This window comes from Harpia harpyja, chromosome 7 (genome assembly GCF_026419915.1).
Source record: "Harpia harpyja isolate bHarHar1 chromosome 7, bHarHar1 primary haplotype, whole genome shotgun sequence".
NCBI classification, from domain to species: domain Eukaryota; kingdom Metazoa; phylum Chordata; class Aves; order Accipitriformes; family Accipitridae; genus Harpia; species Harpia harpyja.
In genome coordinates this window covers 4,509,731-4,536,791 of record NC_068946.1, presented here as the reverse complement: position 1 = coordinate 4,536,791, position 27,061 = coordinate 4,509,731, and the positions used below count along the sequence as shown (strand labels likewise).

Genomic DNA, 27,061 nt, shown 5'->3' with positions numbered 1-27,061 from the left:
ACCACGCCCCCTCCCCCGGGCTCCAGCGGGGCCGGTGCCACGCGTGTCCCCGCCCCCCCCCCCGCGCCCGGTAAGGGGGCGGCGGGGCGGGGGCGGGGCGAGCTCCCCTTCCCTCGCAACCCGGTGACACGTGCGTGGCGGGATTTAACTGCGGGGGGGGGGAGTGGGTGCGGGGGGAGGAGCCGTGTAGCGGCGAGTCGCGCCGTTCCGTGGGCAGCTCTCGCACGGCTCCGCCGTGGGGTTATTCCGGGTGAGGGAGGAAGCCGCAGCAGCGGGGCCGCCCCGGTCCCGGACCCGGTGCCGAGGAGGAGCAGCCGCCGCCGCCGCCGCGCACCTGCCCGCCCCTTCCCCGCCTCCCCGCAGCGTGGGGCCGGCGGTAGCGGTGCGGGTGTAGCGGGGCAACCCCGCAGCATCCCACGGGCTGGGCCCTCGCTGCACCGTGAGCCGTGAGTACCGCCGGGGCCGCTGCTCCTGCTCTCCCCGGAGAGCAAGTTTTTGCGTGGGGAGGGGGGTAGACAACGAGCCGGAGCCGCTGCGGAACGGCTGCCTCTGCCCGCTTGCTGTCCGTAGGACCTCGGCGGCTCTCGGTAGCTGAGGCCGGCAGCGTTTCTGTGCTAAACGTGGTCTCCTTTCCCCGCCGTCCTCCGGCAAGTCGTGGAGCGATCGCTTCGGTAAAGGAAAAAGCCGCAGCTTTAGAGCCCGGCGAGATGCCGGGGCCCGGGGAAGAGCTGCAGAGAGGTTCTGCCGGTTGCGGTTGGGCTTACCCTGGGTGGAAGCGCACGGGCTATTTATTTGGTATCGTTGGCCGTGGGGGAGCTGAAGGGCACGGGGAGAAACGTCGCCTCGGGTTTTCTGGCAACTTGCGGGGGGAAGCGGGAGGCAGCTTTTTTCCGGCCTCTGCAGTGACCGTCAGGGCAGAGGGCTCTCCTCCAGCTACAGCATCTCTGTTCGTGGAGGTGGTCCTAGGTTGGCAGCCCGTTTGGTTCTGCTGGCAGAGCAAATACCTCCCTCCCCGAGGAATGCTGGCCCTGGGACCTCGGCTTCTCTACAGCGAGGAAGAAATGCAGCGGCCAGGTGGCTGGCCCTGCTCTCTGTGCGTCGGTACCCGACCACCGGCTGACCAGGCTTTTGTGCCAAGCTAGAAAACTGCAGAAACGGCGGCCTTGCTTTTATGGGGCCTCTTTGTAAGGGAAGCCTGCTCTCCTTTGACTTCAATGGCCGCTGTCCGATGAGCGCTATCTTGGGGCGCTCTCCGTTGCTGGAGACCACAAGGAGGGAGGTTAGTTCTGGAGTGATTCAGCAACATGTGGATATTCGGGCGCTTTTGATCCTGACAGTCTCCAGGTGCGCTAGCCTGATGCAGGTAACTTCTTGTCCCTAGGACAAGGCACAGCTGAAATGAGCCTCAGAGAGCTACTGCCCCTTTTCAGTATGGATGTTCCGGAAGCATGAGCTGCATTTAAGGTTGGGAGGAGGGATGGGACCTCTGCAGCAGATTTGGGATGTCTGTGTGCTAGCGTTTTGCACCAGGAGGTGCCGGTTTGTTACAAGTTCACTGTTTTGTGGCTCGCTAACACTTCAATGTACAATAGCCTTTTGGTTACGATCACTACAGCCAAGCAAACATCTCTGTGGAATCTCTCCACTCCGCACCCCAGGTTTCTCTCCTGACCCATGAGCATCTGCTGGAAATAGTTTATCCAGCATGGCAGTGAGTAAGACTCTTAGGGATCTTGGGTGTAAAGATCTGAGTTTCCTTCCTGAGAACTGACTGATTCATGAATCACGGCAAATAGCATCTAAGTCGTAGGCGTAAATAGGCGTAAGTCACCTGCTCTCTTGACGTGACAGTCTAGGATCCAAATGGAGTCACTCCTTAGCATCTTGGGTAGCTAGGATAGTCCCTTACACTCTCTGTCAGCTAAGGTCAGCTCGGTGAGGATGGCAACGGAACCTCTTTGCTCTGCCAGCCCACCTGGTGGCCGTCCACTCTTGCCCTCGTCAGCATCAGTTTGGGTCTCTGTAGATGGAGTGGCACGTGAAAATCAAGGCAGGCAGGCTCTGAAGACTGGAGACTGTTCTGGGTTCTGGTCTGGCTTTGCTGCGTTTCAGGCTCGGCAGCTCGAAAACTCGAAGAGGCATGCTGAAGTCTCAGTGCTGTCTTCTGTATTTTCTCAGGTGCTGGAGCCTTGCCTCTAAACCCTTAGACAAGCTGGTCTTGGTAAACTTGGTAGTCTTGAGAGGCTTCACCCCTTCCACCTGGCCTGCTAGGAGTGGCTGCAAACCACGCTGCCTTCTCTAAAGGATGTGACTCCTCAGGGACAGGAATTTGAGCTCCTTCAGCTGAAATTCCCGGGGTCTGGGACCCACTGGCCTTGGCAGGCCCCCAGTATACCAGCAAACTCAAGGCCATTATGTCACATGCTCTTCATAGCTCAGTTTTCTTGTACGTGGCCTGTGCTGTTGCCTGCAAGAAGATGTGAGGGAATTCTCTTAATTGTTTTCTGGCTTGAAAACAGGCTCCCACTGCTCCACAGCGTGAAGCACTGAGCTTGTTCAGAAGAGGAAATGCAGATCTGCTTACGTGGTCCGGGACGTCTACATTGCCAACCCACGCTACGACTGAAGCCGGTAGGAGAGTTTGTAAGCTGTCCACAAACGTGGCGTGGGCCACGCAGTCTCTGCGAAAGGGATGAGGCCAGGGTGCAGCTGGTGACCTCCACTGGTGACCTCCTGGTTCGGAGAGTCACTCATGAGCGGTGCTTCACGGGGCATCGGCAGCAGCATTGTTCCCTGGCTTATCCGTCTGGAAAAGATCCGCTCGCCCGTTTGCAGCCAGCAGACCCGAGAGCTTTTTCCTTCTTTCCTAGTCTACTGCTGGAGCTGCTAGGCCACGCCGCATCATGTCACGGGGTCAACTTTCCCTTTAGAAGCTCATGCTGAATCTCACCAGATTCGTCGCTCTTGCCTGATGTCAGGGCATCGCTGAGCGATAACGACCCGTTCTGAACTGGCCCACTGCCACCTACTCGAGACACCATCACCTTGCACGGCGGACAGGTAAAGGGCACAATCCCTCTTTGAATGGCTGCTGGCCAAGGATGTTGCAGGGAGGGAGCTCCTGGGCAAGTCTAGGAGCCGGGAATATGGAGATCCTCTGATGCGGGCTGCCTCCAATGACCTGAGCGCTCTCATCTTGTCTGTTTACCTGTCTGAAAAATGAGTTGGGGACAGAGATGTCTGTCACGGAGGAGGCTAGAGGGAGATCAGGAATACCACAGTGATGGGTAGTGCAGCTGAAGCTGTTAACTATCATTCTGCTGCCTGGAGAGCAGACTTGCTTGATGCCTATGTGTAGAGGTTTGGCACTGCTTGTGCCATAAAATAGCACTGGATGTGATGGTAGCTCCGCTCCTGTGTCCGCTGGGGGACACTGGGAAGGGGGAATTAGGACATGACCCACATTTCCAGTCCTTGGCAGAGACAAAGGGCTCCTTTCACTTAGATTTTGGTGTGCTTTGTGCTGGACTGTAGGAACTGCTGTCTAATCCCAGTGCAGCTGGAGATCTGCATATTTTGCTGAGCATCTCAAGGCATGAATTAGTTTCCATTTCTTGTTTCTCCCAAACCTGGGAATTCGGCAGTCCCAAACCTATTTGGGTCCTGACCCTTACAACCAATTACTTAAAGTGACCCAAATGTTAGCACAGATGCCTCTAAATCCCTCAACCATGGAGTCCTGCTTGGAGCTGCTGTGATCCCCTGTGTGCAAATTACTGAAGGCAAAAGCTGAATTTGAAGATGTCTGCAGGAAGAGTTGCTGCCTGTGCGAAGTGTGCGTGAGAGAGGGAGAAGACTGTGTACCCAGATAGGCACTAGGCAGGCTGGATACCCTTTATCTCTTTCAGATGCGGGAATGTCCCGGTGCAGGCATTGAGGATCTGCCTCTTGCTCCCTCCTCTCTCAGCTAAAGCACTTCTGAGTGTGAGCTGGGGTGACTGAGGGCAACTTTGAGCTGAGTTTCCAAACAAAACTCCCCAGGAGTAATGGGGAGAGAGGCTTTAATTAGAAAAGACCTCCAGCCTTCTGTGTGCAGCAGAGCCGATTGATTACAACCCACTGAGTTGCTGAAAGACACCGGCTAGGTCAATGTGCTGAATGCCCTTCTTGCCTGAAGCCAGCACCGTCTCTGTGCTGTAGAGCTGGCAACTGTGTGCAGTTTTTCCCTGTCCTCCCCACCCCCGTGCCGAGGCTCCACATCCTCTCTGGCAGCTTGTCACTTCTCTGCAGATGTCTAGACAGGAGGATTCAGTGCGTGTCAGTTATGCCTAATTCATTAAAAAAACCCAAACCCTACTGAGAGCTGGGGATTCTCAGTCCTGCAGACTCAGCGCTGTCTGCGGTGCCCCGTGCTGCCTTGAGGCTAGCTCAGAGCAGATTAATTCCACCCATCGGCAGGAGCAGCGCGCGCCTCGCCCTCCCATCCGTAGCAGGGGGGCTTGGGGAATAGAAGGCAGACATGTGGTCCGGGGTACCGCTGGCAGCGGGAGCAGAAGAGAGAGGGGAGGAGGTGGAGAGAAGCGTTCGGGGCTGAGGCGCGTGCTCCTAGCCTCTCCTCGCAGCTCACCCCAGTTGCGTGTTCTTGGCTTGCTCACGTCCTCCGCCGTGTCCGTCAGGAGCTGGCAGAGGGGTGCAAGGTGTCCGAGTCCTCAGTCTGGCTGTCTGAAACTGCCAGCTTCCTAATTCTACCGTCCCTCCTGCCACCTCTGAAGGCAGAGCCGGTGCCAGGAATGACAGCTCCCCTTGCCACGTTAAGTCACATTTCCATCAACATTTGCAGTCCTGACCTCTGTATAGGTGCAGCTGTAAATCAGCCGTCACAGTAGCGATGACTGGACCCGCAGTTCAGAGCATCTAGTTCACTCGCTGGTCCTGAACTATTAGGTCCCTCTGGTTCCTCACGATTGCTGGCTCTTCTGGGCTGAACACACAATTAACCTTATATTAAAAAGACTGAATGTGAGCTGCTGCACACTGTCGGTGTCTGTTTGAATTCTCTGGAGGCAGGTAAAGCGTTACAGCGGCTGAGAAGGGACTGAACCCTAAAGTATTGTATTGAGGGGGTAGAGTTTTCTGCCTGCATCAGTGACGCTAATGGTACAGGACCTGGTGGGGCCAATTGCCTCGATTTAGCGCCTGCTTTGCATCTGAGTCCTGGGCATATACAACTGGATGATTTCCAATCCTCTTTGATGGTGTTTGTTGTGGGGAAGGCAGCAGGAAAAGTAGGAATGCAATATATTTTGTAATGGGCAGTGCCAAGCCCTCTGAAAGAAGCAAGAATTTGGGATATCCAAGTTTGAGGCGTAAGGGCGGGTAGTGTCTATCTGCTGTAGCTTGTGAAAACAGCCCCGGTGTCTTAGACGTGCCTTCTGCGAGAGGATTACTGATGCAAAAATACTGCTAGTTGTCTGGTAGTTTAAAGCTTCTCTTTAGACGTGGGCTTCAGAGCCATGGACAGGATTCAACAAAAGGGATAGCTCAGCCAAATTAACAGAGCCTCCACAAAGCAATAAGGCAGGTGAAAATTTGCAGGCCTGCACCGTACTCGGCTGCATCTCTGGATGCTGGTACGAGCTGTTTTAGTGATCTTACTTTGCAACGGCACAACAGCAGCTATTGTTACTGCCGGCTCAGCTGTTTGTGTCCCTTGAGTGTTGAAGGGAAGGAAGAGTCTGCAGGAACACAGGAGCACATCTTCTTCCCAGCCCTGCTCCCAGGAGGAAAAGAGCTACTTGTGCTTGTGTGCACACCCCCACAGCTGGGCAGGGGCTTGCCTGTGCCCCCTTAGGCTGCCCCGAGCTGTATTGCGCATTTCGGTTCTTTGGGGGAATGCTGAATTGCAGGAGGCTGCTTACTGGCAAACGGCCTGTGACTCCTCTCAGAGGGGTTAAAAATAAGAATTCTGATTTCTGGTCTAGGGGAGATGGAGATGCACCCATTGGAAGCAACGATTCCTGCCTGTGACTCCTTCTTCCCCAGGGGTCCATGCTGTTGCATTGCCTCAAGATAAGTTTTGCTGTGCTGTTGTAGAGGGCACTGCTTTGGCTCCACTGCTCAGAATGGAGATGTGAAGCTGCTGGGCACAACTGAGTAGCGCTGCTAGCAGCCCCTTCTCGCCTGGGGACGGAGCCAGAGGAGGACAGTAGGCAAAAAAAAGGACTTTGTGGCTGGGAGATGGACCCCCAACACCAACGAAGAGGGGGAAACACTCCCCTGAAAGGGAAACTGGCAACATAGTGCCATCTTATTGACCTAGTTTGTGCTGCCTTCGGCTCTGTTTGTGCCGTGACACCCTGGGGTAGAGGTGAGTGCTAGCCAGGACTTAACGTCTTGTCCTGAAGGTCTAACGGCAGCACTTCTGTGGGAGATGCGGTGCTGCGCGCAAAGCGGGGCTTTGTAGCTGATTTGCCAGAAAAGAGGTACTGGAATATCAACACAGGGATAGGGCACACGTGGAAGTGATGGATTTAAGCATGATTGTGTGTCAGGCATTAGGGCATGTCATGCTGTAGAGTAGGGGATGTCACCTTATCCACAGCAAAGGCTCGTCCCCAACATCTGACCAGCTGTACAGGATGTGTCTTTGCGGTCTCCTAGCTAGCCTGGCGGACACAAAATCTCCATCCAGGCTGTCAACAAAAAGCCATTCTCCAGGGCCTTCCTGGGGAAAGGGCAGGCTCTGAACTTTTCCCTGGAGGATACTCTGTTCCCTGTTTATTGCTCAGCACGCTTCTTTTCACTCTCGGCAAAATATGGTTTTTTGTGCAAAGAGAACAGACCTCCCTTTGGGCAGGGATCATTTGCATTAATTAACAGAGCTGTTATGCATGGCCACGCTCTGTCTCATAGGAGCCAAACAAACGCCTTCTTTTTTTTGTCATAACCTAAGAGTTATTACAAGTCAGCCACCGCATCCATTATAGCTGATGCGTAACACGTGCATTCATGCTGCTGCATGCTCCACAAAAGTGGGCTTGTATTTACTTCCCCCCGCTGGAGCTCTGGACACTGCTTTACTGTCTCTTGTGGTCCAGGCACTGTTCCTCATTAATTATATTTTAGCAGCGCTCATAGACCTTCATTTCCTGGGAATGAAGTTTTACAAGGAAATAAGGAATATTTAGTGCTGCCAGTGAGGCTGAGAGTTCAGGTACAGGGAGCAGCACGAGCAGCAGTGGGGTGTCCTTTCCCTTTTTCCCCACTGATTACGTTCTGATCGGTTAAAGCAGAAGATCTCTGATGGGAGCAGGTAATTGCAGAGCGGAGGGGACACTGGGAAGTGGGACCGAAGGGGCTGTACCCACTGCAAGCCTTAGGCCAGATCCCTGCCAGCGCTCCCTGCGCTTCAGGAGGGTGACCTTTTCCCAAGGTGGCTGGCGGGTGGGTGAGCTGCTTTTCAGGGGAGGGATTGCTGAGGCCGTAGCGTGACTGTAGTGAAAAACCATCGAGCAGAGTTCGTTCAGGCTGCCTGCGGGTCACGTCAGCTGTGGACGGTCCCCCCGGTGCGAGGATGCTCTTGGGAGCCCAGTGGCAGTGCAGCGGCTGGGACGGCATCTCCCTCTGGCCCTGCTCCCTGCTCGGTCACGTCAGAGAATGAGTGACACAGCGATGGTGTAGCTCAGGGTGCTGCACAGCAGCGTGGGCGAGGGAGGCACCGGTGGTGTTTGAGTTGAGCTCTTCAGAGCTCTGCGAGGTGCGTGCCAGCCCTCGAGGGGAGTGAGCAATGGCTGGTCTCTACCTCTTGGCCGTGGGAATCATTGCAAGGAAAGATAATGTCACCCTTGTCACTCTGCATTTGTACTAGCCCAGAGTTGTGCAATGACTCAGTGGCAGGGCTGGGAAGAGAGCCCAGCACTTCCGACCCTCTTTGGAAATGCGTTTGATTACTGTGATGCCAATGCATCGGCTACAGCAACCTTCAGTCTGTTGTGCCCTCTGTGTCTCTCCCCTCACCGCTGGAGCCGAGCTGTGTGCTACCTGCCGCCTGGCCGGGGCGGCAAACCTTTCCTCACAAGTCTCCGAGAGCACAAGGAGAAGCAGTCCCATCTTTTCCTTGCTCTTCTGTCCTGTCCTGCGTTGTTCCCCCTGGGTTCTCCCACTGCTGCGGAGCCGGGAGCTCCTATCCCTTGCTACCAGCGCCCAGGAGAGACGAGGCGAGTGCTCTCAATTAGAGCTGGGGCATGACTTAAATACTGATGGGGAGAAGTATGCTTAGCAGTGTATTAAAAAGATAAGCCAGCTCAAGCAGATCAGGAAAACCCTCAGGCTTGCAGCTAGGAGGGAGGGGAACGAAGGCGAGAAAGCATCGTCTGCTCTCTGCCACTAAACTAGGCCTGGGAAAGGAGCTCTTGAGCCCAGGTAGAGACGCTAATAATTACAAACCGCCTTCCTGTGGGCACCTCTTATCCAGCAGTGTCCACGCATGTCAAGTAACACATCGAGGGTGTCCCAGGGATGTTGCAGCTTTCTGAAAAGCTCAGCTGAGGGCTGTGGGAGGAGAAGGCCAGTTAACTCAGGGGCTTTTCTTTCCTGTCAAGGGCACAATGGCATCCTACTCTCATTACTGGAAAGCAACAACAGGCATTGCCTTTGTTGTGTGCCTGTGAGTTTTCCCCGCTGACAGTGAAATGAGGAATCTCATATCACGCGGGATGATGCAAATGGAAGAGGGCATTACAGGCTTCTCTCCTGCTCAGGAGGATGTTTATTCATCTTTTTTCCTCCCCCAGACTCTAGTACGTGATACAATTGCTATTTAAAAACTAATAGATGGCTGCATTCGTGGCTGAGCAGGCACAGCATGGTGGGTTTCTATTTTTAGGCTCAGCACGGCTGGCGACGTGTAGGTGTCGTGAGGAGCACAGAGGCTGAGGGGATTCTCTCGCCGCAGGGATGCGGGGGCAGGCGCACGAGTGCAGCACACGGGCTGTTTTTTTCTTCAAGCTGCCTTTTTCTCCTGCTCCCTCCCCCTTCTTGCTCCTGCTGCTCAGTCATTCTCTCTTCACTCCCTCACCTTTCCTTCGGGTGCTGCTGGCAGGGAGACAGTCAAACGCCTTCTGAAACACCGTGAGCAGCCTAGATGCAGACAGCATGGAAAGAGAAAACGTTTTTGCACAAATAAATGCCCTTATTCCTTGATTAGGCAATTTTTGTTTCCTATGAGCCGATCAAGTTTATGCTCCTGCTGTCTGCCTGGGCTGTCCCAGATTGTGTGGAAGGACTGTCCCACTCCACACTCAGTGGCGTGTATGCGTTCGTGCAGACTGAGCTCTGCATTGGGTCCCAGCCGCCTGATCAGCATCTCTGGTCTTTGCTGTCTGTCCCTCCTGTCAGCCTTGTCAAACCCAAACTACCTGAAGTTCAAAGTTACCTCTGGAAGGACAGCCAGTGTCTCAGCTGGGGCTGCTTCCAGGGAGATCTCGGAGCTCTGCTTTGCCCAAACTGCCTGCTAGGCCAGCGCAGAGCAGGAGTCTGCGGTGCTGGAGCAGGACTGTTTGGTGCAGCCTTGAGGCTGTGGTGAGGTTGGACGTGCCTGGGTAGAGGACACTGGAGGGGAGTGGAAATCAGGATATTAAAGTGCATGTTTCCTGTTCCCTAACCGACCACCTGGGAATGGCCAGCCTCTGTCCGAAAAGAGGCCTGAAATATAAAATGGCAGGAGTTGAACGCCTGGTCTGCAGGATTGCGTACTGGCAGTGTAGAGCTCTGTGCTGCAACTGCCTTTGCCCTCTGCCTTATCCTCCTGAATTGTGTGGGCACAGGAAAGACAGCAGCTCTCTGAGCTTGACTTTTGAAGGCGGGTGCGTTCGTTACAAATCTCCTAGCATCTTCTGGAAGCTGGAAGGAAACAGCCACCACTTGAAGAGCTGTCGTCCATAACGTCACTCTCGCCTTTTAGGATGTGGGATTCCCTGGTTATTTTTTGTTTAGGCTAATCAGGGTTGTCACGTTCGCTGTCTCTAGTGGTCTATTTAAGCTGTGTTTGATCAACGCAGGACTGCCATGTCCTGGTGAGACTTCTAAGATCAATGCTTCTGCTGATATTGTATGGAAATGCACCTCGTTAGGCAGATTTGGAGATGGTGCAACTTCAGGGAAAACCAGTGTGAGCGCATATGTTGTAGAGCAGTACCCTTCTGAAGGCAGGTAAGGAGGATATCGATCCAAAGATGAACACAGCTGGGAAGCAGTGAGTGTCCCAGAACAGAGAAGGGTCTCAGCATCACTTCGTACTACTTGCGTTCCTCCAGGGACTGTCTCCTCCCCATCGCTGGTTTATGAGCAGGATGATGTTTCCCTGGCAGGGGCTGGCTAGACGGGAGCTGTTCTTGCACAGGGTCTTTGAGCAGTGGTGGGCATACTTGGGGCCCATGGGAATTGTCTGGGTCTAGAGCTATTCCTGCCTGGGTAATGCTTTGGTTTTCCCTCATGTCAGTGCCGGTGAGAAGGGAAAGCCCACCATCTACCACCTGCAGCCATGGAAGGGGGTGTGCAGCTCCTCAACCGCGACGGCCACAGCATCTCCCACAACTCGAAGCGGCACTATCACGACGCCTTCGTGTGCATGAACCGCATGCGGCAGCGTGGGCTGCTCTGCGACATTGTGCTCCATGTGGGCACCAAGGAGATCAAGGCCCACAAGGTGGTGCTGGCGTCGTGCAGCCCGTACTTCCACGCCATGTTCACAAGCAAGTAGTGTCCTCTCTTCCCCGTGGCCAGGGTTTCCCTGCTCTTCAGTCCCTCTCCTCTCTGCAAACCCCTTCCCTTCCTGTCCTGCTCCCTGTTCTCACTGCCCTACCCTATGGAAATACAGTGCCTATATATCATCTCTGTGAGCAAGTGCAGTAATATTCCCCATTTGACTCCCTTCCATGAAGCCCTTTGCCCGTAACCCCCTGCACGGGTATCTTGATGCCCATCCTGCAGACATGGACCCCGTTCCCTAGAATATACTGCTGCTCCTCCTTGCTAAGAGGTGGGCAGGAGACCTTCCTGGGCTGTGGAGGTGGATGTGGCTTGTTCCATGCATGGTCAAGTCTTCCTGTGGGGAAACAATCCTGCCGTGGGACTTTGTTCACGTCTAGTATCTGTGTTGCCCCAGATGAGATGAGCGAGAGCCGCCAGACCCACGTGACGCTGCACGACATTGACCCACAGGCCCTGGAGCAGCTGGTGCAATACGCTTACACGGCTGAGATTGTGGTGGGCGAGGGGAATGTGCAGGTAGGAGCTTCTCCCCAAACCTCTCTTCTCCACAAAGCCGTTCTGTACGAGTCTTGCCTCCTGGGGACTCTTCTCTCCTTCTGCTCCACACTTTCAGCTGTTGTTCTGTGATGGCACCTGCATCTAGCAGTGGTCAGGGAGCTCGTCTGCTCCCCTGCACCCAGTCTTGCGACTGCTGTGGCTGGGAATGGCTCCTCAAAGCACTACGCAGTGGCCAGGTCTAGTCCTGAGCATCTGCCATTCTCCTGCCATTTCCCGGCCCTGTGGGGAGTTACAGGTGTCCTTCTCGGCTGTTCTTTAGCTTAGTCCTGTTGGAAACAAAGAATGCTTTGTCCCTTACGCGCTTGTGTGCCTGAAGGTGTTCAGTAAGCCTGTTCTGTTATTGACTTGCAGTGAGACGAGGGTGAAAATGGTTTCCTTGCCCTGGAAACTCTCTTTTCCCCCATTCTTTTCCACTGCCAGACACTTCTTCCTGCTGCCAGCCTGCTTCAGCTCAATGGTGTGCGGGACGCTTGCTGCAAGTTCCTACTCAGCCAGCTCGACCCATCCAACTGCCTGGGGATCCGGGGTTTTGCTGACACGCACTCCTGCAGCGACCTCCTCAAGTCTGCGCACAAGTACGTCCTCCAACACTTCGTGGAGGTGTCCAAGACAGAGGAGTTCATGTTGCTGCCTCTTAAACAGGTGAGGTCCTGATAGGAGTGTGAAGGTATGTGTGTGGCAAGGCTTTTCGTGCTCTGTCCTGGAAAGCACAGTCTGCGAGTCAAAAGCCCAAGGAACCTGCACTGAGGGGACGGGGTTTGGCAGGGGAACGTACCCAGATTCTGTGCTTTGGTCTTCTCTGTTCAATGGAGAGACGATACGTGGGAAGAGTGCTGCCAGTGAGCTTAATCCCATGTGAAATAGGGATGGGAGGGTAGCACGGAGGATAATTGCTGTCACTGGTGCTTGCCACATGAGTGCTGAGCACACTGCCCTCTCTCTGGGGGCACAGGCCAAGGAATAAGTTCTGGCTGCCCTGGTCATGTAGCTGTGATGTTTAATTCAAAGCTCAGCTAATGTTTCCTGCTGCTTTTCATGTGGTGCCGGTATGGCCCGTGGCTCATCACTGTCTGCAGGGTGCTGTCCTGTGCCCTGGCCAGGAGGCATTCCCAGTCCTTGCTCTGTATCACCTGAACCTGTACGATCCCTCACCGGGATACAGGCACCTCCCTTTGTCGGTTCTTGGGGCAGCGGGGTGCATGGCAGCGAGGGGAGGGTACGTATCTCCACCTGCTCCAGCTCCATAGTCCGTGGCAGGTGAAATGAGTGTGTTGGGAACAGCCAGGACACCTGGCTCTATCCTGTGACATATTGAAGGGATGGGTGCAAGCAGTCTTCTGCCTGATCTCACTGATGCTGATTGGAAGTGTCAGGCATGGCAGCAGCTTCAGACACAGAAGGGGGGAAATGAGCCGAGGAGGGTGATGGAGGGCAGAGGCTGTCTCCACACCAGTGCTGCAAGGAGAGGAGAGGCACGGCTGTGCCTGCATGGTTTGGGGGACCCAGTTGCTCTTTGGATCCTTCTGTGTCCAGTGAGAGAGACTAGCTGTACACTCCTCAACTGCCAGCATCTACAGGAGGCAGGGGCTCTGCCTCTGGCAGTGCTGTTCTGCTGGGCCGGTTACCCGAGTGTGTGAATGTGTCCTTTCCTCCCAAACCACACCAACAAACACTTGCTCTTTCCACCCCGCTCTGCAGGTGCTGGACCTCATTTCTAGTGACAGCCTCAACGTGCCATCAGAGGAGGAGGTGTACCGGGCTGTGCTCAGCTGGGTCAAACATGACGTGGACAGCAGAAGACAGCATGTCCCCAGGGTGAGTCTGCTGGGGAAGGTGGCCTGGATCTACCCACCAGCTCCGAGTGCCTGGTCTGGGTAGATACACGGCTGAAGGAAGCTGCACGGTGGCCAGAGGACAGGGACAGCAGATGTCTGCCATACCGCTTCCAGTCCAGGCAGAGATGAGGGTGTTGCTGAGAAGGTTCAGACTCCCAGCGTGAAGTCCAAACTAGTGACAAATCTCAGGGGGATGCCCTGTCTGACCCCTGGCAGCTCGGGCACGCAGAGCTCTGGGGAGGATGTGGGCAGCAGGGGAGGTCAGCCCTGCCCGCAGCCTTCCTGAGCTTTCACGTGCATCCTCAAACAAAAAGCTCAGGCAAATGCGAGCAGGGACTCCTTTTAGCTCATGCTTTTGTCTCCCTGCATCTGCACCTTGGAGCATGGGTCTGCGAGCCTCCTGCCCGCCAAAGATGCAACTGGAGAAGGCATGGTTAAGCCCTTTCCCGCGGGGCTGCCAGTGCTTGGCACAGCGTGGGCACCCTCTCAGGGACGCAGCCTTGCACCGTCGGTGCCTCCAGCAGCCCTGGCTTCCCGTCACCTCGCCACTCTCATGCTTCCAGGCAGGCAGCGGGTGGGAGCAGTGGGAGGAAGCATCCCTAGGTGTCCTCCCCAAGGCTGGGACTGAGATGGGGCAGGATGAGGAAGACTCTGTCTGAGGGTTTCCCCTGGGTTTCTGCCTACCCCAGGGCTTGACCCTAGAGAAGTTCTGTCTCCACCTTTGCTGGCTGTGTGCGCTCAGACATCCCTCCCGTGGGCAATGCAGGCAACGTGGGGCACGCTGGACGGAGGGGAGTGGTGCCTGGGCTCTGCAGCCCCACAGCGAGGATTGTTACTTGTACCACGAGTGCTGGAAGAGGATGCGGGTACTGGCAGAGAGCAGGGTGGGGATCTGGGGTGACTGTGGGACATGTCACGGCCAGGCTGAGGGCTCCTGGCTCTGCAGAGACGTAAAGGCTGAATTGCTGCGTGTGCTTTGATGCCCTTCGTCACTGGCTGCCTATTCTGCCAAGGTAGCGGGATGACTTCTCCAGGTGGAGTCAGCCTTGCCAGGGTCCCCGGGGCTTGTAGGGGAGATGTGGGGGCAACACCGGGACGAACCCTTCCCACCGTGCCGATGGGGTGCAACTCCTCTCCCCGCAGCTTATGAAGTGCGTGCGGCTGCCCCTGCTGAGCCGGGACTTCCTCATGAGCAACGTGGACACGGAGCTGCTGGTGCGGCATCATTCGGAGTGCAAGGACCTGCTGATCGAAGCCCTCAAGTACCACCTCATGCCGGAGCAGAGAGGGGTCCTCAGCAACAGCAGGACGAGGCCGCGGCGCTGCGAGGGTGCCAGCACCGTGCTCTTTGCTGTGGGTAAGGCTCTGTCACGACCCAGACTGGACAGACCAGGGAGTCGTGTTTAATTCGAAATTCCCTCAGGCTAATTTAAGGTGAAATGACACCAAACGACCAGTTAAAGATTTTATTCATGACAGAAGCAAACTGAACTGGGGAGGCGTGGTAGTAGGTGGCAGGGTTTCTCACAACAGGAATTGCCATAAGGCTACTTCTGTAAACCGTGTAACCGTATACATCAATTCAGGGAATAAGGAGATTCCTCCCATTAAGTCACAAGGTTCAGAGCAGACCCCCTTGCTTTCCAGACTCCTCCTCAGAGAAGGGTCTAGGGGCGGCTGGATCCACTCTTAGTTTCAGACTTGGTCAACGGTTTATATCTTGAAACTGTCTCAGTAAACCAGGTAACTTGTGGTAACCACATACATTGATTCAGGGAATACGGAGATCCCTCCCGTTGAGTCACGAGGTTCAGAGCAGACCCCCTTGCTTTCCAGGCTCCTCCTCAGAGAAGGATCTAGGGACGGCTGGATCCACTCTTAGTCTCAGACTTGGTCAACGGTTTATGCCTTGAAACGGATGAGGTGTAGGGATTGTGGAAAAGGAAAAAGAGAAGAAGACAGAGAGAGAGAAAGGAAGAGAGAAGGATTTCACCGGTCCTGGGTCCAGCGTTGGTTCAGTCAGCCGAGGGATCCAGTTCTGGTGGGCTTGCGCACCCAGGGCTTCAGTTTGTGTCCTTTTATCATCCTTGCCCCTCCTTCGGGCAGGCACCCAAACTCGTCAGGTTAATGAGCAGTTTGTGAGCCTTTGGGCTTGGGTGTCATTTGTGGAGTAACTTCTCCTTCCCTGCAGACGTGGCCATTGTTTGATCTTTGTATCAGACCAGGGAGCTGCGCACCCTCCAGCACGCCGTCCCCCTCCTGTTGCTGATGTCTGAGCTGATGGGCTTTTCACCTTGGTTCCTTGCTGCGCAGGGTTTGTCTTTAAGCAGAACTTGCCCCACCACAATGTTTGAGACACTAACTCCTTCAGTCTCTCACAGGCTCCCGCCACGTGCTCAACGTACGCGCAAACCCCTTCCCGGGGCCTTTGGACTGTTGTTTGCTCTGTTTGCCATCCCGTGCGCAGGTGGGGGGAGCCTGTTCGCCATCCATGGGGACTGCGAGGCCTACGACACGCGGACGGACCGGTGGCACATGGTGGCCTCCATGTCGACTCGCAGGGCCAGAGTGGGCGTTGCTGCCATTGGGAACAAGCTGTACGCTGTGGGCGGGTAAGGATGGCACGGGAGCCGCGCGCTGGGTGCTGGCGGGGATGCTTTCTGCAGCCTCTGAACGGAGCCGGCGGCTATCTAGGTTCTGGGTGGGCTCCAGAGCTGTAGGACCAGCCCACAGCCTCACCCGCAGTCCAGGCTTCCCAGCTCTTAGGCGTTTTCCTTTTTTCTCCCTCACAGCTACGATGGGACCTCTGATTTGGCCACGGTGGAGTCCTACGATCCTGTCACCAATTCCTGGCAACCTGAGGTGTCCATGGGCACCAGGAGGAGCTGCCTGGGTGTAGCAGCACTTCATGGGCTTCTCTATGCTGCTGGGGGGTACGATGGGGCCTCGTGCCTGAACAGGTAGGGGATTGCCTTGCTACAGGCTCCTCCGCTGCTCTTGCATGCACTGTCCTTGGCGCTGGGTGCCTGGGGAGCCCACGAGGACTGGCCCCAGAGTAGATGTCTTGCAATCCAGCTGTGTCTTCCATGCTATGTCTTTGGCCCAGGCAAAGTTTCTTCAGGGGAAAAACCGTTTTGTAGCCCTCTGCCACAACAGAGCACAGCCTTTGTCAGTTCTTCCCTCCGTTTTCCCTGTCTATTCCCAAGCTTCCTTGGGAGCTGCCCCTGAGGGCCTGTGTCAAAGAGCTTTGACCTGGGCTTTGCCAGTGTCACACCTTATGTTCCTGTGTCCCTGCCTGCTGCAGCGCAGAGCGGTACGACCCTCTGACAGGCACCTGGACATCCATCGCTGCCATGAGCACCAGGAGACGCTACGTCCGGGTGGCAACGCTAGGTGGGTGATGGCGTGAGGACCTGACTGACTTCTGTGCAGACTGTCTCTTGCATTTCTGGTGGTTCCTTTCGATGTTCTTCTGTTCTGGTTCCTGCCCCTTCTTCCTAGATTCCCTAGCTGTGAGTCCGGGTAGCCCAGCCATTCCTCTGCCATGTCCTGACATGCTCCCTGCCTCTCCTCTCCTCCTCAGTCTCGCTAGTAATTGGGTTTCATCACATTCTGGAGGCAGCTCCTGAAGGGACCCACAACTTTGTTCCTCAGCTCCTTTGTGCCCCTTCTACTTTGGAGCAAGAGGGCTAGCTGTGGACGATCACCTCTCCCTAGAAAGGAAGAGACAACCTTATTACTCCTTCATTAAGAAAGCAGGGCAGTCCTTTTACTGATGATCCAAGCAGTAGCGCAGGGTCAAAACTGTCTCTACCAGGGGCGTCACAACATTAGGTGCAAGGCTGTGGTGTTTCCTGACTCCACTGAATGAGTTCTGTCCTCAAGGAGGATGCAGTGTGAGAACTGGCCACTTGGTTGTTTAGTGCAGCTATGGGGTCAATGCAAGTACCACTCTCCACCCTTCGCAGGTGCCGGACCTCCCTGGGGATGCCGGGGTAGCACCCTGCTCCCCACCGTCCCAGGAACTGCTGTGCCGTGTCCCGGTGTCCCTATGGTGTCTCTCCCCTGCCCTGTTCTCTGGTTTCAGCTCTCAGTGCTGACTCAGAGGTTCCCCCCCGCTCCATCACCAGCTCGTACTCTCTCTGCCACAGCCTTTATTGGCATTCCCCCGCTCCAGCCTCCGCTGCTAAAAATAACCCGTTGCTCTGGCGGGGAGCACTTGCAGCTCCCGTAATGAGGAGGTCAAGAAGCGGCAGGCGAACGAGCTCTTTGGGAAGCTTGCAGCGTGGCAGAGAAATTGCCTGATGAATATTTCACAATGCTCCGTGCTGCAAGGGGAGGGGAAGCTGGGGGAGCCCTGCTGAGAGGAGCTTGGCTGCCTGGGGAGCAGGAGGCACTGTGGCTCAGCTGATACCTACATGGGCACCCTGTGCAAGAGTTGTGGGAGGCTGTGCTGGGACTGGGGCCATGCTCTTTAGCTAACTCCTGTGCATGTGTGACTGTCTTTGCAGAAGGCAACCTCTATGCCGTTGGGGGATATGACAGCTCATCCCACTTAGCCACAGTAGAAAAGTATGAGCCCCAGGTAAATACAAGAGAGAGCACGCCTGATAACCCTTTTCCTTCTCCCCTCTTTACGGGTGCCTGAAAGGGCCCTGCAGAAAGCTGAGGGCTACACAAGTTGCTAGAGAACTTAGCAGACAGTGAGAGATCAGGTACGCGTGGTGTCTTAGCAAACCGCTGCCGTAGCTTGAGATGTGACCGCTTCCTAGCAAAGTATTGCAGCAGCAGTGGAGCAGAAGGTGTGCCCGCATGAGCCTGTGCAGCACAGACCTCCCTGCCTCCCTGGAGACTTAAGCCACCATGCGTGATTATGAGATGGAGCGGGTATCGGCCCCCTCCCCAGCTCTTCTGCAGGGGCAGAGTATCCGGGGTGCAATCCAGAGCAAAATGAGCGAAAGCTCATCCATGCAGGCTCCGAGATATCTCTTTGAGATTTTCAACCACCAGAAAGCTCTCTATCCCCATTGCCTGTAGGCCAGCTCAAGTTCTCTAGGAAGAACGGTTCTTGTACATGCCCTGAGCTGTTTCCAGCTGTTTCTTGCTGCATGCATAACCAGAGCGGTTAGCGGGGATTGTGGCAGGCTGGCGACATGTGTTGGGCCTGGGGTCTCACAGCTCTGCTTAGAGCAGGCTAGATCGCTGCAGAAAGATCAAAGAGAAGGTCCTGGAGGTTTTTCATGAGCTGTAAAGCCACAGTCGTGACTCGTACAGATTCGAAATAGATACAGCTCAACCCCCATGACCGGGCTGGGATTCAGCCGTGACGTGGCTGGTGGCCTGGCACAGAGATCTCTGTGCTCAGGCCCCCGGGATGGCAGGGCTCCTGCCAGCCGCGGCTGTGCTTTCCTGAGCCAGGCGGCAGAGGTCTCTCCTGGGGCCTGCAGCTTTTCCTGCGGGAGAGTTGAAAGGAAAGAAGTGGGGTGCCCCCAAAAGTCTTTTTGGGGGAGGACCGATATGTCAGGAGCTGCGTGGTTAGAACAGGACTAATATCACAGGACCGGTTTGGCGGGGGTACGTGGAAAATGCTTCGTACGTCTGTCTCACGAACAAACATTGCCTCTTCCCAGATCAACACCTGGACGCCCATTGCCAATATGCTAAGCCGTCGGAGCAGTGCAGGAGTGGCCGTGCTGGAGGGGATGCTCTATGTGGCCGGCGGCAATGATGGGACCAGCTGCCTTAACTCTGTCGAGCGCTACAACCCCAAAACCAACACATGGGAGAGCGTGGCACCCATGAACATCCGCAGGTAAGGAGCTCTGCCCCTGCCACGCTCCCGAGCTGCGGGGGAGCCTCAGCTGCTGCAGTCAGAAATGGGGATCCCACCTCACCGAGAGCCTCGCCTTGCTTGGCACCGCAAACCGTAAAATGCAGACCGTGCCCTGGGGCTTGGCTAACGCTGCAGTTGGCTGGCTCTGTGCTGCTTACACAAAAGGCAGCCCACGCTCCCCGCTGCGCTGCGAGGGACTGGTGCGTGTGTGCCAGGAGGGGAGAGCAGGGACGTTCTGCAGCAGGCGCTTTCTGCAGAGGGATTTATTCTCAGCAGTCTGTGTGGCCGTAAAGAACCGGGTGATATAGTTGGCTGAGGCCACGTAGGAGGTGTTGCTGGGCTGTGGGAGGATTTAAGGCTTGGAAGTCCAAGGATTTTAGTCTCCTAGGGACTGTTATTTAGAGGTGGCACTTCTTCAGTGGTAGGAAGGTATCGGAGTGAAGGGAAGACGTGAGGCTCTGTACTGCACTCCGCCACTGACTGTTTGAGCCCCAGTAGTTCATTTTCACTGGGCATTTGTGAGGCTGGGCACTCCCTTTTGTGGGACGGCAGAGCTCTGGCCGGTTCATCGGAGGTACTGAGCTCCCCTACACCCCACATACGCCGTGTTCGAGCCTCACGTGTGGTCTCTGCATGGTCGTTCCAGGAGCACCCACGACCTGGTAGCCATGGATGGGTGGCTGTACGCAGTGGGTGGCAACGACGGAAGCTCCAGCCTCAACTCCATCGAGAAGTACAACCCCCGTACCAACAAGTGGGTAGCAGCCTCGTGCATGTTCACGCGCCGGAGCAGCGTGGGGGTGGCTGTGCTGGAACTCCTCAACTTCCCGCCCCCCTCCTCGCCCACGCTGTCGGTGTCTTCGACGAGCCTTTGACAAAGAATCAGGACCTACCTTACCTCAAGGGGACAGGGGTGCCTGGCGGAGCGCTAGGCCAGCATGGCCCACCCCACGGGGCAGCCGGTCGCTGTAGGAGGAGAGCGAAGGTACCGGCTGCCGCCTCCAGCCCCAGCGCTCCCGCGAACCCCCGGAGCTATCCCCGCTCTCGGGGCACACATCGGATCAGCACGACCACAGCAGTTAGAAATGTGCTTCCCGGGCGAGCACCCTCCTTCTAGAGTGCGAGGAGAGGGGGTGCTCTCTGCTCCGTTCAGACTCATCTCACCACTCACCCAAAGGGCGTATATTTTCTTTGGGGAGGGGAAACTCTAAACCATTGCTGCTTCTTGGATTCATGTGATCCAGCCGGTGCCACACGTAAGAGCACAGCCAGCCTTGGAGGCTTTCAGGAGTCCTGTGGGGTGGCAGAGGTGGACAGCACTCCTCTCAAAGGACACGGCTGAATGTGCAACTGCTCCTCTGAATGTCACTGTAGCCAAACTCTTTACCAAGCCTATTGTGCACTGTTAAAGACTCTGAGGCCACTGTATGGTTCTCAATGGTGTCTAATTGATGCCTTAAAATACACAAACAAAAGAAGCCCAGCTAAGGGACGGGGCCTGGAGGAGGTGAGGTTTGGAGACACAACTGGATGCAGCATCCGGAACCCTCCAGTGTTTCCATACTCAGCTGGCCCCACCTCATTCACTAAAATCCCAGCTGACCATTGCTCTGGGGAGTCCCCAGCCAGGCAGATGGGTTGAATGACCTTGTTTGCATCCATGCCATCGCTGTCCCAGGTTCAAGTGACTGTGCGGCTGCCTGCTCTCTGCACGTGGTCCTGGTTCACAGTTTGGCTGGGAACGGATGGGCCTGTTTGCTGTTCCCCTCTCTGCAAAGCAGATTCTGGGTTTACGGAAAGGTATCGGTTCTTAAACAAGAACAGTCCAGCCTTCTAAATGAGGAGGATTGCCTGGTGTTACTTTTTGGGTGTTAATTTTTTTGCCTTTTTTTATTTGAATGCTAATATTTTAATTTTTAATGACTTCATATCCCTTTATTTTTTACACTATCCTGGTATTCCCCATCCCATCTGCTTTTAAGGCAGCAGAAGGGATGCAATTACTTTTCTCATTTGTTGATGAGATGATGACTGTGTCCTGGAAGACGTTCTCTATAGATGTGTGGGTGTGTGTGCATGTGTGAGATACCGTACGTACAGCGAAAACAGCGTGGAAGGGACCATTTGCAATTAGCAACTCCCTGGCAATTAAGCAACCACTTTAATTAACTAAAGGTTGAATAAATGAGTACTGTAAGTCACAGGCCTGTCCTAGACCCACCTGTGCCATGGAACCTCTTGGGTGGTGTTCTCAATGGGTGTGCTGTAGGGTGTGTGTGTGAGCCTTGAACAGAGACATATTATCAGGTGTTCTCCACGTTGTAGAGGAATGACTCAACCACTGGTACCTCAATAGTGTTCAAATGTAGCATTGGAAATATGGTCTAACTGTTTGTTTCGAACTAATTCCTTATCCTTTTTTTCCCCGTTCCTTCTCATTTCTCATTTACAGAGTTCGGATTTCACTTGTGGTGGTATTCATTGGCCTAAATTTCAACATGGCTAGGGATTTCTTCTTTTCTCTTTTCTTTGGGGTGAAAGGAGACTTTGAGATGAGGCAGGGACTCCCCAACTTAAGACAATTTTTACGGCAATCTGATTTCTCCTGGACAGGTGCCTGCACGTTTTACAAGCCCACTTACAGTGCCTAACGTTGGACACCTGAAATTACCAGCAGCTTCTGAAAATCTGGGCTGCTTCTCCCCCCAGCCTCTCCCCAGGGACAGTCTGGGCTTCTCAGGCTGAGGCGGCCGTTTTGGCTTTTAGAACAGACTCTAAATCTGCTTTTCATTCCCCTCTCGCTTGCCAAGCCTCTGCCCCAGCCTGTCACAGCTCAGCAGCTCTCCCGTTCCTCTGTATTGCAGAGGACCCTGCAAATGTCCAGGCTCTGCTCCTGCAGGTCGCCTCTTGGTCAACGTGGCAGTAGGGCTGCCCTAAGTAGGTCACCTGAAGCTGCTTTGTTGGAAGTAACGACAAAATCGGTGAAGTCTGCTCTGTTGCGTGCGTGTGCGTGTGCCTACGCGTGAGCGAGGTCTCAATCCTTTCCATCCCATTCCTATAAGCGACATCAGGATTTTAGTCGTCTGCTGAACTCGTACCGACCAGCGCATTCAAGGTCCCCCTGGCTCTAGGGCCCTCTTTGAGGAAAGATCAGCCTAAAAACCCCATGGCCACGTCAGAAGTGAAAGGTGCCGGTGCTGGGCATTGCATGGCCCAACGTGCCGAGGTCCTGCCGAGGCCTCTGGGTGAGGAATGGCGAAAAGGACAGCGGAGCTGAAGGGAGTACTGTACGACAAGGGGGGCCAGAGAGGAACTGCTGAAAGGAGAAACGGGGCTGATTTCAAACAAGGAACGAGGCGTCGTGGCAGTGGCTCAGCATCTGGTCCAACTGTGGCTGCTGTAGTCTGAAGGGGGGGGCTGCAGGCAGGCAAAACCGGAGGGGGAGCGAGCAGCGTAGCAGGCTGAGGAGAATTTTTGTGCCGTGTGCCCTTGGCCCCAGTTGCAATCTCTAGCAATTTACATTACAAATGGTGTGCGGTGCTGTCCTGCCTCTTGAGGATCAGGGAAACGGGCAGCGTGGCTCCTGTCACCCACCGGTTGGGTCCTGAGCAATATCACCACTGAGCCTGTTCTGCAGAAACCTGGGGAGGAGGGAGGCTTTTTGTGTCTCTGATGTACTAACTATGCAGGTGCTCACTGCTTTCCTGTAAAAGAGAAAGAAGGAAGGAAAGGGCAAAATAGTTCCCCAGCACCTTGCGGGGGTCTGGAGCACCCCGACCCACACTGTGTGGACACGAGGTGTCAGCATCTGCCCTGGGAGATCCCAGGGTGGAATTGCTTCTGGTGCTGCACATCCCTTGCTGAGGAGGAGGCCTCGGAGGGGATGCGCGTCTGTGTCTGTCTGTCTGTGTGTAGTACCCTATCTGAGGGGAGGAGAACTGTCAACTGTGTGTGGCTTCTCTGCCAGTTTTAGTTAGTGGTGTCTCACCCAAAATGTTATTCGTGTGATTTTCCCATGTGAGCTTTTCCCAGCGGAGGAGCATCCCCGAGCGGGTGGCTCCAGGCTGTGTGTGTTGATGTGTTTCGCCCAGGGACCCCGGTGTCAGTCTGCAGTGAGACAGCAAGGCTAGGCTGGAGCCCTCGCCCTGATACGGGGGGAGAGGTTCGCTTGGCCTTACTGGTAGGCAGACCCGGTCTACTCCATGTCAAACTGTTGTCACTTTGATTTCTCTGTAAGTTATCTGACTTATTTATGTGGAACTCTGTTTCTCTGAATTTTTTGCACTACACGGGATTGGGGAGGGGATACAAGCAATAGAAGCCAACATGTACAATAAAGACGTTTTCTTGAATACTGGATCCTGCCTCTTGCATCCTTCCTTTTCGCTTCTCTGGCCCCGCTCCTGTGGGGACAGGGAGCTGCTCTCTGTATCGCCCTGCGCAGAGGAAGGGAAGGAGCCCCAGGCAGAGGATGCGCACGGCAGGCTGCTGGGCATCTGTGCCTGAGCAGCCACTGATGAGATCTCATCTGCCTGGCTGCAGCCACTCCAGGCTTTGAGGTATTTGCACAGAGCAGGGACAAGTACCTGTCTGGAGGCCACTTTGGACTGGCTCTGCCGTTGTGGACGTTAGTAGAGGAGGCCAGAGGAGCCAAAACCAGCTTTGAAGGAACTGCCGTGCTACAGGTGAGCTAAAAGGAGCGGCTCTTAGCCCAGGTCCCGGCCCCGCGCTCGGCTGGGTGCCTGGCCGGGGAGGTTGCTGTCCTGCGGACAAGGTGCTTCGTATTCCCAGAGAGGGTACTGTGCTGGGGCTGTCCGCTGCTCTACGCGCCTTCACCCTACCCCAGAAGAAAGAGCAGCGCAAAGATGCTGATGGTATTGGAGACCGCTGGGAAAAGCCCAGCCCAAGGCATAGGGGCTTTAGAGGCAGACTGATTTATACCTCTCCCCGCCGTTAAATTCTAGGTCGGTCTCCCTAGGACTCCCAATCTCCAGTGCTGTTGACAGCTTTCCCCTGCCGTGGAAATGAAAACCAGATGAGAAACATCGTCCTTTACCTCCAGCTGCCACATGCATCTTGCCTGGGGGCAGGGGTTGCCTGGGGGCAGGCGTAGCTGGTTGGCCCCACTGGGCAGCGGGGAGGCTCTGGAGCAGATCAGATCTGCCTTCACTAGCTGCTGCCAGTCACTGCTGCCTGTGGGGGAAATACTAAGCCCATTTCACGGTGGTGGGAGTGCAGGGGGTGAAAAGAGCAAGGAGAAGCTGCATGGCAATATCCCATGGGGCCTGAAAGGGAACTTTCCCACGCGGGTGTACTACAAGCCCTGCGGTTAAGCCGCGATGCTGTACGGTAGGCATCCCAGATTTGGGTATAGCCTTGCCGTGTCCTCTTTCTTGCTGCTCTCTAGGCTCTTGCTTCTGTTTCGGGCTTCTATAAATAACTACTGTGCTGTAATAGTCTCTCCAAAGTCTGGAGCCTGCTTCCCCACCCAGTTCAGGCCCTCCTGGAAGCAGAGCAATGGGAGACCGGGAGAGCAGTTTGCCCTGCGAGCACGCAAAGAGACGGAGCTGTCCTCAGCCACCGGTCACACTCAGCCCTGCCAGCCACGGTGGTGTCACTGGTGCCCCAGTGAGCCAGGTGATGCACGTTTGCAGGACCTGCAATAGCAGCAGGAGAGAGGCAGTTGTTCCACTATTTTGAGCTGTAAGTTTTTATTTAGAACAAACACGTTGGAGGAATGGCACATTTCTGGTCACAGTGCTGACCCTGTTAGCCATGGATCTTAGGAGGAATCATGCTTTTCCTGAATAAAACACAGTTGTTGCTGTTCACTGTAATTTTTGGTCTCTGCTGGGAGGTGCTGGGACGTGGCTTTGCTGTTGGATAGTTGTTTCACAGCTGTGCAGAGAGAACAGAGCTTGCAGAAGCACCCTGCCATAACAATTATGGTGTTTCTGATAGGGGCCCTCTGGAGGGGTGTCCTATTGCTTTGCTCGGCCATGAAGGGTTAATGGATTATATGACGGAAAGGGGAGGGGGATAAAGTGGCTGTTTTTAAAGGCCAAAGATGTGGAGGCCTTGGAGAAATTTCATGGCATGTCCATTATCAGCAGCTCTCTCTGGGCAAGTGTTGCCTGCCTGTACAATTACTTCTTTGGGGATATGTTGATTTTGTTACTGCAAGGAGACTTCAGTTCCAGGACAAGGCAGATGCAAATAGAGTCTAACACATCCAGTATGTCCATAAGACCTCACATAGCAAATCCCAGTTTGATTCAAACAGGTTTTCTAGGAAAGCATCCTCTCCTGGTTTTAAAAATCCCTTGTTGAAGAAGCCATCACAGTCCTCTGGGAGTTGTTCCGGTAAGAAATAACCTTTCCTGTTAAAAATGTATGCCTTGTTCCTAGGTTGAACTTGTCCAGCTTCACTTTCTCTGTGTCTCTTCTCGTTATTTCTTTGCCAGCTGGTTGTCGCAGGCCTGTTCCCCATGCAGACGCTTCCAGCCTCGTTGCATCCCTGTAGCCTCTTTGCTACCGTAGCAAGATGGAGCTGCTGGACTGTCACTCGAAACAGTCTGGAGACAAAACCTGCTCCCTGGAGCAGCCGGCAGACACGCTCTTCCCAGAGAACCGTCCCTGTTCACAGTTGCTATTGACTCTCCCTGGCTGGCCAGTCTATAATAGATTTGTGGATCTTGCAGTCTTTGTAGTGTTTCAGAGTCTTACTAGAAAGTTGCGTAGATGTGTCACATCATGTGCTTCATAGTAATTTCTTAGATCAGCACTATTATTTATATTAACTAAATCTGTTTGGTTTTTTTTTTCAAATGTGGTAGCAATTAAATTAGTTTGATGAGATCTAATTTCTATAACCCTACATTGATTTGTATCGACTATATTCTCCTCCTTTAATTCTTAAAGTTAATCAAACTCCCTAACAGCTGTCACATCATTTTCCTAGGAATCGGTGTCAACTGACAAACCCATAATCACCGGGATGGTCTTCTTTACCCATTGAAATATTGGTATCCCCATTAACTTATGCAATGTCTTTGCAAATTCCATGGTCCTGCAAGACTTACTGCAAATGAATAGCAGCGACCCACTACCTTTGTTGTTCGGGTCTTGTAAAACTCTTGGATTTGAATTCTCTGGACCTGCCGATCCAGAGCATCTAAGTTTTGTGTTTGCTTTTTAACAGCCACCTGCAGTACCATGGAATGAAAAGGGGTTTGTCATTTCCTGTGACTATACTGCCTGGTTTCTTTTCAATCCATAGAACAGAAATATTTATTCTGCGTGTACCTTTTGTATTAACTACTCACTATTATTAATTCTATTTCCACATAGTAAGGGACTCATGCCGTGGTCGTGAATCTTTGGTTTGTCTCCCTTTAAAGCATTTCTTCTATAAATATCCCTTTAGTTTTGCTGGTCGTACACATTTCCTTTTGCTCTTTGCTTCCTTTATCAATTTTCTGTAATTCCTAGATTTCAATATACACTAGCCTTCCCCTGTTTATTTGTTATATTTTTATACTGTTTGTTTCACTTCACCTCTAATCCAGGCTGGTTCTTTTTAACTAATACAACTGGTCTGAGTGCAGCCTTTTGAACACCTCAGAGACCGCTTAAACAATAATCACCGATATTATGTCTCTGCACCCTTTTTTCTTCCGGCTGAAGCGAACAGTGATCGATTTCCTTTCGGAAAAACGCTCCAGACACATTTATTAAGGGCTCTAGCTTCGCCCTGTTTGCCGGTAAGAAACGCTAGCGTGCCGCGGTCGCTCGCTCCATCTAAGCTGGGGGTTTTGAATTCTGTTTGATTCTGGGAAAATGAGGTCCCACACCGGATTCACCCACCTCGAGGGCACCGCTTACGTTCTTCGAGAAATCCCCCAAGCTTGAAACACTTCTCACCAGAAGAGGCAGAGAGAGAGGGGGTCTCGGGGGGGCGTGGGGGTGGGTGGGCAGGGACCCCCCCCCTCCGCGGGGGGGCTTTTTGCCTCTTACCTGGCTCGCTCCTCCCAGCACCGGCACTGCCAGCCCCCCCTTTCCCAAA

At 54.3% G+C, this 27,061-nt stretch overlaps 1 protein-coding gene across 2 annotated transcripts; it reads left to right on the top strand.

Moving 5' to 3' along the window:
• The first annotated feature begins 177 nt into the window (after positions 1-177).
• On the top strand, positions 178-23,355 carry KLHL17 (kelch like family member 17). Of its 2 annotated transcripts, XM_052792895.1 has the most exons (13): positions 515-2,631; positions 2,871-3,060; positions 10,499-10,751; positions 11,165-11,286; positions 11,749-11,970; positions 13,027-13,143; positions 14,307-14,520; positions 15,631-15,775; positions 15,956-16,123; positions 16,468-16,556; positions 17,675-17,748; positions 18,794-18,975; positions 19,643-23,355. In XM_052792895.1, the coding sequence occupies exons 3-13, from the start codon at positions 10,541-10,543 to the stop codon at positions 19,869-19,871; spliced, it is 1,773 nt and encodes a 590-aa protein (XP_052648855.1). In that variant the 5' UTR covers positions 515-2,631; positions 2,871-3,060; positions 10,499-10,540; the 3' UTR covers positions 19,872-23,355. The 2 variants fall into 2 exon arrangements, with proteins under 2 accessions (XP_052648856.1, XP_052648855.1); XM_052792896.1 differs by lacking the exons at positions 515-2,631; positions 2,871-3,060 and adding an exon at positions 178-446.
• Positions 23,356-27,061: the final 3,706 nt, after the last annotated feature.

Coding starts and splice junctions, on each gene's coding strand:
- KLHL17 (XM_052792896.1), top strand. CDS start 10,541: ATGGAAGGGGGTGTGCAGCTCCTCAACCGCGACGGCCACAGCATCTCC. Junction 11,287..11,748: donor TGGGCGAGGGGAATGTGCAG/GTAGGAGCTTCT, acceptor TTCCACTGCCAG/ACACTTCTTCCTGCTGCCAG. Junction 14,521..15,630: donor CACCGTGCTCTTTGCTGTGG/GTAAGGCTCTGT, acceptor TCCCGTGCGCAG/GTGGGGGGAGCCTGTTCGCC.